The 9,811-nt window shown below is 56.3% G+C and overlaps 1 protein-coding gene across 1 annotated transcript in view; it reads left to right on the top strand.

Annotated features, from left to right (window-relative positions):
* The first annotated feature begins 2,228 nt into the window (after positions 1–2,228).
* CACNG4 (calcium voltage-gated channel auxiliary subunit gamma 4) overlaps positions 2,229–9,811 on the top strand; it is a 56,032-nt gene continuing 48,449 nt past the window's right edge. Inside the window, exon 1 of the mRNA XM_033089050.1 lies at positions 2,229–2,483. Within this exon, the coding sequence (XP_032944941.1) occupies positions 2,264–2,483 (220 nt within the window). The 5' untranslated portion in view covers positions 2,229–2,263. The remainder of the gene's footprint in view (positions 2,484–9,811) is intronic.

Genomic DNA, 9,811 nt, shown 5'->3' with positions numbered 1-9,811 from the left:
GATGGGTGGGTGCAGGTACTCTGGGTCCCCCATGCAACCAAAGTAATACCAGCTCTTACCTGCAAGGCTAACTGGTGGGAGACTCGGTCTGTTTATGTTGGGCTTCTGTTTAAGATTTAATATGAAGCAAAGATTTGTTCCTTGAAGGAGGAGGGGGAGGAGAAGAAGAAGGAGAAGGAGGAAGAGAAGCAGGGGAAGGAGGATATGAAAAGTAAAAGAAAGAAAGAAAAAAACAAAGCAAAGCTAGAGATCCACCTTTCTGGGAGCTTCTGAGAACAGAACCCAGAATTTATCCTTGTGGATATTAGGGATAGAGGTCAGCAGCCCTGTTCTGAGAGATCCAGCCCGATTTCTTACACCTACTGCATGCCTTCAGGCACACATTGGGCACCTGCTGTGTGCAAAACGCTGGATCAGGTGGTGGGTGGAAGTTAACATAGAGGTGACGACTCTTGTCCTTTGAGCCTTTGAGGAAGCAGAACAGACACCTCAAAGGCAGGAAAACGGGACCAACAAATGCTAATTAATGCAGCCAGTCTGGTCCTTGGGCTATATTGTCGGAATTTTCTCCCTTTTATTTATACGCTCTATTTCCCCCAACCAGACTGTAATTTTCCAGGGGGGCAAGGAACACCTTTCACTCAGCAAATATTTCTTAAGCATTTGTCATATATGTCAGGTACGGGAAAGGTTCACAATCTCGTGGGTGAGAGACTACTTCCTGCATGGGGTCACCGATTTTTTCTGCGTAGTGGGGGCCAGGGAAGGTAACACCGAGGAGATGAAATTTAAGCTACATCTTGCAAGAATAGCAGCTCTCCATATTCCTCTTTCACTTGCCTGGGGGGCGGGGGGGGGTCCAGTGCCACACCCCACTGGAAACCAATCAGCAATGCCAACATGAGGTCGGGAGGGAGGAAGTAAAGGCAACTGCACATCCAGGTGTGGGTCTCTGAGAGCCTCCTGGAGGGAACTTTGGAACTGGCTTTCCATGGAGGAGGAGCCTGGGTTGGCTCTGAGGCGAAGGGAGTGTATCCAGGTTGAGATCATGCCAGCAGCAAAGGCAATTAAGTGAAGCCAGCAGAGCTTGAGTCTGAAGCTGGCCTTGAAGGGGAGGAGGTGAGGGAAAGCCAGTTAAGCTCGAGTAGAGTGAAAGGCAGAAAGAAATAAAGGTATTGGAGAGGGAGCTGGGAGAAACAGCTCGGAGGCTGGTACCCTATGCTTGAATCTAGTGCAAGCAGGGTGTTCCTGGCCGCACAGTAATATGCCATCAAAAATGTAATAATGGGGGTGCGCCCCCCCTTTCAACCACAACCTCACCACCCACCTATAAAACAGGATCCTAGGTCCTTCTCAAAAGACCTCTGGCTGACACCTCTCTTCTGCCTCCACCCCAAAGTCTGAGTTCTCCCAGGCCCTGCCTGCAGGTCCGGAGGCGCTGCGGGAGACAGGAGCCACCGAGGTGCGGGAGGAGAGTGACCCTGGCCTGTTTGGCCTGCGATGTCTCCCAGCGGTGACTCACATCTGGGGCTTCTGGAAATCTGACCTGAACTCTCCCACACTCACTCCTATACGTTCGTCGCCAGGTAAAGGCACGGATATGGACATGGGGGAAAGAAGGGACACCCCCCACAAACACAGCACACATTAAAGAGTCCCCAGGGCCGTCTAAGGGGAGGCTGGGTGTCCTGGGTTGGGTAAGAGAGGTGGCTGGAAACGCGGTTTCTCTTCGGTCCTCCTGGGGCACCCGTGCCGCGGCTTCTTTCTCTCTAATAATGTGAATGAACCCTGGGAGAGGGAGAGAGAGCGCGCGAGCGCAAGGAGGGAGAGTAACCCGAGCGGGGGGAGAGGGGAAGAACCGGGAGCGCAAACCCGGGTGGGGGCCGGGGCGCGAGGGGCGGGGCCGAGAGGAGCCGGGCGCGGGCCGGGAGCGCGGCGGCGGCGGGCGGAGGCGCGGAGGGCGCGGGGCGGAGGCGCGGGCCGAGCGGGGAGGGCGGGCCGAGAGGGAGGAGCCCCCTGTCGCCGCCGCCAACCTGCCGGGCGGCCCGCGCAGCCCTCACTCGCCGCCGCGCCTCGGAGTTTGAGCCCCGGCGCGGCCAGAGCGCAGGCACGCCCGGGGCGCCGGGTTGGAGCGCGCAGCGCGGCGCCGCCCCCCGGCCCTCGGCCCCCCAGCCCGGGCGCCCCCGGAGCAGCGCGTGGAGGGAGGAGGGCAGGCGGGCGCGGCGGGCCGGGCCGGCGGGCGGCGGACTATGAGGCGCCCACCATGGTGCGATGCGACCGCGGGCTGCAGATGCTGCTGACCACGGCCGGAGCCTTCGCCGCCTTCTCGCTTATGGCCATCGCCATCGGAACCGACTACTGGCTCTACTCCAGCGCGCACATCTGCAACGGCACCAACCTGACCATGGACGACGGGCCCCCGCCCCGCCGCGCCCGCGGCGACCTCACCCACTCGGGGCTGTGGCGGGTATGCTGCATCGAAGGTATGGCTGGCCCCGGTAACCCCGCCACACACACACACACACACACACACACACACACACATTGCCCTGGGCGCCGGCCGGGCAGGGGGTGGGCGCGGCACTGACTCCGCGCGAGACACAAAGGAGCCGGAGCGAACGGGCGGGTCCCCTCGCGGCCAGCTGTGTATCAGTTCGGGGTCCCTCCCGGCTGGGGACCCCGAACACACCGATCCCACAAACTCTCCACTAGCACACGCACACCCCCTCGCACACAGACACAATGAAACACCCCGAAACTCACGCGCGCGCGCCCTGCCGGACACCGAACCGATCCCGAGGGGCCGCGCTGGCAACCCCCGGGGGAGGTGGAGGCTGACGAGGGGGCGGGAGGAGGCTGGGGTTTGGGGGGAGCGATCGGGAGAGGAGGGGAGGGAGGAGGGGGAGGGGTTGCTTGGCAACCGGTGTCAGTGCGATTGCTATGGGAACTGGCCATCCTGGGGCGGGGCCGGCCGGGGGCGGGGAGCGCCGGGACCGCTCAGAGCTAGCTCCAGGCCCAGACCGAGGGGTGGGGGTGGGGGTGGGAGCTGGGCTCCTAGCGGGTCTGGGGGTGTCGTGTCGCCTAAGCCTGACGCCGCCGAGACCCTGCTCCGTCCCCTACTCTTCCACGGGGCTACTTGTCCGCTCCTCTCCGCTCGGTGTGGAGGGGAGGGAAGCGACACCCAGTCGCCCTCCGACTGGGGCAGCGAGCCCTCCGTGGTGGCCCCTGGGCAAGGAGGATGCGGGAGACCTCCGCAGAGAACTAGAGTGTGCAGGGGCTACAGGCGGACCAGGAACAGCCTGGAAGGGGCGTGGCCGCCGGGTCAGGTCAGGAGGGGCGGGGCGCCGCGACCCCCAGGTGCGCTAAGAGGCCGGGTAGTAAGTAGGTGTTGTACGGTTGGAATGCCTTCAGGTGCCGAAATTGGGTGCCCCGGGAATGGGGGGACCGCTCCCTCCGGGGTAGGGCTCCAGACACCCTCAGTGGCGAAATGCGCCCGACTTCAGCGCCTCCCGGGTGCTTGCCCGCCCGGCTACCGGACTTGAACTAACAGGTGGTTGTGGAGGGGCCGTCTGGTCCCCGCCAGGTTGTGAACGTGTCTGCCGCTTGGTCTTCGCTTTCAAATTGGAGACAGGTTGGGGGAAGTTGGCAGAGAGTTCCTGTCAAAAATCCTTGGACACAGTTTCTTCTTTGTTTTTCTGTAACCTTTTCCCGTGTGTGAACTCCGCCCATCAGTTGTTGGGGAAGTTCTCCCACACACCTAGCCTTCCTTACCGTAGTTACAGCCCCTGCAAACAGTTCAACGTGGTTGGATCTTGGTGGAGGTTGGCAGGGAGCTCTTAAAAAGATGGCCCTTTTCTGGCCGCATTTGGAGTCATCTAACAAGAGGCTTTGTAAAACTGGGTGGGCTTGATGAGATCCCACTTGCCCCCTTTCTCTCCCCCTAGACCATGCCTGTTCTCGTCTGGAATCCTGCCCACCTCTGCCCCCCACATTCTCTCCCAAACTAGGTTGCTTTGCCCTTTGCAGTTTGAAGCTCAATGCCAGGGCTAAGTGGAGTCTTCTAGGAGCAGTAATGTGCAGTCAGTAGTTTGGGAAACACAGCTGCACAAAGGATTGGTGGGCCCACGGTCACACCCTCCTCGTTTCTTTTGAAAACCATCATTTTTGTTGTACAATTGCTCAGATCGTGAACACCTACCTCCTCCTTTCGTCTGGAGAGTGTACCCACGTCACTACCTGCTATGGCACCTGAGTTAGACACAGAGCAGGGGCTGCAGTGCCCCCGCACAGGCCCCACTGGGCACTGTCCATGTGGCACACAGGAAGTCATACCACTGTCAACACCCAAACGTGCGTGTAGACCCCAGGCCTTCCCGTTTCCCAGGAAATTGGAACTAAGTCCTCCATGCCCGCAAGCCTGGCCTCTACAGAGTGGCTCTGATGCCTCCTTTATTAATTCCTCACCCTAATTAGGATTGATGTGCTCATCAAGAGAGCCCCAGGCCAATCTGGGCAGCTGGCTCTGCTGGCAGAAGGAGGGTGGAGAACTGCCATCTGGGGGACTTCACCAATGCCTCAGTCAGCCTCCAGAACTCAAGGGTTTGAGGGCCAATCCAGGCCACCTCCCAGCACTGGAACACCCTTGGATCAACCAAGGGCTGGGAGGGAGAGCTGGTTCAGGATTCCTTGTCATGGCTTGAATTGTCGTGACCATCCCTCAACCTGGGTGGAAACTGCCAGCTTATCTCATAAAAGCACATCACGGAGGCTGACAGCCATCTGACACCTATGATGCCACCACCTGCCAGCCAGTGTCCGGGCTGAGACTCGGACAACACATTAACCTCAGGCCACTACCTGAAGGCATGGAGAGGCCCTTTCACCTCAGTGTTGGCGTTTGTGTGTAAAATGCGTTATTTCCACCTGTTCTCTAGCAAAGTGCCCCAATGCATTACAGAGAAAGAGAGAGAGAGAGAGAGAGAGAGAGAGAGAGAGAGAGAGAGAGAGAAAGAAATAGAGAAGGAGATCAAACCTCTGAGCGGAAACTGAAGAAATACTGCAGGAGGCAGCTAACAAAGCACCAGTTGTGATGGCGGGTTTGCTGGCAACTCACAAACACCGGATTCAGTTTCCTGGTTGTTTCCCATAAATGATGTTGCCAGGCCAGGAGAGCCCAGCCCTCTGCGTATGTAAAGCATCCATGCAGTCTGGCAGGGCTGCATGCAGAGGGATAGCTGGAGGCTGCCCTGAGCCCCACCAGGGCTGACATCACCCCAGTCTCTTTTTGTGCCCCTCCAAAGCCAGGTCTTCTCCTTCTGCCCCTCTGTTGGACCTGTGTCAAAATACTCAAGTGCCCAGAGCCTTGTTCATGTTACCGCATGGCATGCTCACAACGCCCTGAGAGGGCGCTGCTTCACCCCCATCTTTAGGCAGGAAACAGGTTCAGAGAGGGTAAAGCACTTGCCCAGCGGCACCCAGGTAGGAGGCTGCAGGGCCAGATTTGAGCCTTTGTCTCACTACAGAGCTCTTCCCACCCTATCATCCTGCTCTTTCTCAAACAGCTTCTGGGTTGCCATTAAAAATAGAACCAAGTACTCGACTGCTGTGGAGCCCAGCTCTGAGGCTGGGCTGGCGGCAGCCTGGAGGCATTTAGGCATTTAGAAGCGAGAAGTACAACTGATGCTCAAATTGCATAACACGTGCTCCTTCTCTTCTCTTCTCTTCTCTTCTCTCCTCTCCTCTCCTCTCCTCTCCTCTCCTCTCCTCTCCTCTCCTCTCCTCTCCTCTCCTCTCCTCTCCTCTCCTCTCTACTTCTGTCTTTGTCTCTGTCTGTGTTTCTCTCTCTCTCAATCTGTCTTTCCATCTCTTTCTCTCCTTCCACCATGTTCTGGACTAGCCTGCCCAAACCACAATTAGCCATCTGCTCCCTCCCTCTCTGAGACCCCCACTCATTCTTTTCTTTGATGACACTCAGCCCAAGGCTAGGGACACAGGAAAGGAATAATAAATCTTTGCAGATGTTTCAATCAAAGGTATCGCCAACCAACGTTTGTTCAATCTCGAATGCATTTTGGAATTAGACTAGGTGTACAATGTAAGCAAGCATTGTGGAGCATGTATTGTATGCTAGGGCCAGAAGACCTTGTGACACGTCGGGAGGGGAAGAGGCGACTCTGGGCCCAGATGACAGAGCTCATGCCAGCGTGTCAAAGCCCCCATGCACACTCACTGTTAGTGCTGGAGCATTTGCTGGGGCTGCTAGAGGCCAGGGTCCACAAGGGACCCAGTCACGGTGCTGTCATCAGGAGAGCTCTGGCCCCAGAATAAACGGCCCTGGCAAAGTTCAGCATCAGCAGCACCATGCCCCTTGCGTGCCCTCATGTCAGCCCTAGATGAAGCTGCCCCCAGCATACTTGCAGCTCTGTCAGAACCTTAGACTTGCTACCAGGGGTGGTCCCTGTGCCTGCTTTATGCCAGCTCTGTCCTGGGCACTGGCAGGGGAAGGTGCAGAGAGATTCTGGACCCTGAGAGGGAGAGGGTCCTTTGCCCCAATCATGCCCACCTCCCTCACCTGGGCACCATATCTAACACCAGTGTACCAAGACTATTCACACCATGGCACACAGAGAAAAACAAACTATTATCCTGCCCCCTGGGGTAAGGGGCGGGAGAGAACAGTCATTAATGACTTGCCAAGGCTCCAGCCCCCAGGCCCTGCCTGGTTGCTCAGAGGTGGCTGGGGCTCACTCTTCTCGCACCTGGAAGGAACCCTTTCATGGCAGATCAGCTGGGAAGCTCTGCCTTAAGCCACACTCCTGACATCAGACCATTAGGGAGCTTTTGATCCAAATAACATCCTTTCCGCACCAGCTCCAGGCCAGGCACCGGGCTGAGAACCTTGCCTGCCTGTGTTTGCTTTCATTTTCTCCTGCAGTAACCCACGGGCAGCCTGTCCAATCAGGCCCCGGTGGGTGACAGCAGCCAGAGCAAGCCTCCTTCCCACAGCGCTCGCAAGTCACCTCACCCGCAGGCCTTCCTTTGCCCTCTAGTGTTAATAATACCACCAATCGCTTATTGAAGACCTTCATGCAGGATTTACATTATTTCACGTAATTGCCAGCAACACTTCAAGGTAAATATTAATTATCTGCCTTTTATAATGTAGAAAAGGAGGCTTAGCGTGGCCATAGCTCCTCAGTGTCAGGATGCCTGCTGCTGTCCGGATCTTGGCTGACTGTGCATCGATGAGCCAAGCCTGCCGCCAGTCAGGAGCTGTCTTTTATTTGGACCACACAGATGCGGGAAGGGGCAGGAAAGAGTGTTGTCTCCGGCTGCCATAACAAAATGCAATAGACTCGGTGGCTTAAACAACAGACATTCATTTCTCACAATTCCAAGATTAAGGTACGGGCCAGTTTGGTGCCCGGTGAGAGCCTGCTTCCTGGCTTACAAACTGCCTCCTTCCCTCTGTGCGCTCACATGGCAGAGAGCTAGCTCTCTGGTCTCTTGTTATAAGGGCACTGATCCCATCATGAAGAACCCACCCTCAGGACCTCATCTAAACTTTGTCACCTCCCAAAAGCCCCAGCTCCACACACGGGTGGGGTTAGAGCTTCAACATATGGGTTTGGGGGGGGACACAAACAAACATTCGTTCTGTGGCAGGGGTGGTCTCCCTTCCTGTTCCTGCTTCGTAGCTGGTGCTCAGTCTGCAATCATTCAGGGAGGGGCCCTGGCAGTCCTTTCTTGTGTCTAACTTCCCTTAATGCCCTGCTCTGTCTCTTCACCCGCCTCTGCTCTTCACTCCTTTCTCTCTTCTCATAAGAAAAAAATCAGCTCCTTTTAACTGGAACCCCCAGACCTAGTGGGGAGAAGCTGGGGATCTTGGTTTACCCCAGCCTGAGATCTGATTTAAAGGCCCCACCACAGAGCTAGCTTTGGAGGAGCCGCCTATCTGAGGCTTCAGCAAGGCTCAGTAGGAAGCCAGCAGCTCTTTAAAAGATACCTCCTGTGTCAGTCCCCACAGAAGGCCTACATTCCGGGAGTTTCCAGGACATAGTCACGGAAGCGTAGAGTACTAGGGGCCTCTGGCCATCGGATCCAAGGTCTCAGAGGTGAGGGAGGCAAGAACAGCACAGCCAAACTGGAGCTGTGGAAGAGAGCCTGGTGGGCCTCTGTTTGCTCATCTGAGAGTGGGGCCTGGCTGATCTAGAATATTCTTCCCCCCTCTGACTGTCTGCCACACGAGCCCCCGAGAGCCATCACTTCCAGTTGAACCAGGTTCATCGTGGCCTTAATTGGGATCCTAGGAGGAGGGGCGTGCTTCTCCAGCTGGACGAGCCTTTGAGATTACCTAGTTCAGCGGCTCTCAACCTTTTTCCTGCTAAGACACACACATAAGGGATATAAGTCACCTGCCTGCCGGACACACTTCTGTTCATTCCTTCCTGCATGCATGCATACATGCATGCTCACTGAGTACCTGCTCTGTGTCAGACGTGTGAGGCTCCGAGTCACAGTTGTGGACAGGACAGACATGGTCCCTGCTCCCCTGGAGCCGACATCTAATGGGGTAGCTGACACTTCCAGAAACTAATGAGTGTTACGATGAAAACAGAGCAGGGGGCTAAGCTGGGAGAGGGTAGGGAAGGATGCTGTCTGTCGAGGGGACAGGAAAGAGCTATCAGAGAAGGACTGGAGGAAGACCTTCCAGGAGGAGGAAAAGGAAAGCCAAGACCCCAAGGAGGAAAGAACCTGGTGAGGACGGAGGGAGTGGGCGAGGAAGAGGAGCTCAGTGGGGTGCCTGGGGCTCCGTCACTGTGGGGGGGGGGTCCTGGAGAGGCTTTAAGGTCAGAGTCAGGAGCCTGCTTTATTTTATGTGGTGTCCTGTAAACCCCTTTTTGGGAGCTTTTGGGCAGAGGCGTAAAGTGATCTGATTTATGTTTTTAAAAGATCCTGTGACTGTATGTAGAGAATGGAGATTCGGGAAAGCAGGGGAGGCCACCAGGAAACCAGTCTGGACATTATGGCAAGTGACCAGTCTGGGACCTGAGACCAAGGAGCAGCAGCACAGATAGAAGGAATGAAGGGCAGGATTGGAGGAGGGAGTGACGACTCCAGGATGACAGCCTGGATTTTGGGCGATGGCAGCGGGCAAGTTAGTTTCCAATCCTGTTCCTTCATGTCCACGTTGGAAACACGAAGGAACAGGATTGGAAAAGGAAATCAAGTGTGTACCCCTGGGGGTCCCCAGTTTTTGACACTGCTACCCAACACCCCCAGCCAAGCAGTGCCAGAAAGTACTATACGTGTAGAGCACAACTCAGGAGAATCGTAACCCCTGACAGTCCCAAGTGTGTGGGTTCATTGTCAACTGCCCCTCACGACAGGTAGCTCAACCTCGGGACGATTTTGGGTCAGATCATTCTGTGTGGGGCTTTCCTGTGTGTGGGAGGGTGTTTGGCAGCATCTCTGGAGTCCACTCATTGGAGGCCAGTAGCATCCTCCCTCCTGCCCACCAAGTTGTAACAACCAAAAATATCTCCAGACGTTGTTAAATGTCCTCTGGGGTGGGGAGGGGGGCAAAATTGTCCCCCATGGAGAACCACTCTAAAGGAAGCATCATTTAGGTGGAGGCAGGGGCAGACCCCGTTCCTGGCAGCTGGTAGGAACACCACTCATTTGTCTTTCCTTCTAGAAAAGGCATGCATCGCAAGTAAGGGGAGCATCTCTGTTCATGGGATGACCTGGCATCTGCTTTAGGTGACTGGAGGCGTAGACCGTGCCAGTCCCATTCCATCCTTAAGAGTAA

The sequence above is a fragment of the Rhinolophus ferrumequinum genome, chromosome 21 (genome assembly GCF_004115265.2).
Source record: "Rhinolophus ferrumequinum isolate MPI-CBG mRhiFer1 chromosome 21, mRhiFer1_v1.p, whole genome shotgun sequence".
In the NCBI taxonomy this organism is placed as follows: domain Eukaryota; kingdom Metazoa; phylum Chordata; class Mammalia; order Chiroptera; family Rhinolophidae; genus Rhinolophus; species Rhinolophus ferrumequinum.
Note: the sequence above shows the minus strand (reverse complement) of the source record. Positions and strands in the feature narration are given on the sequence as shown.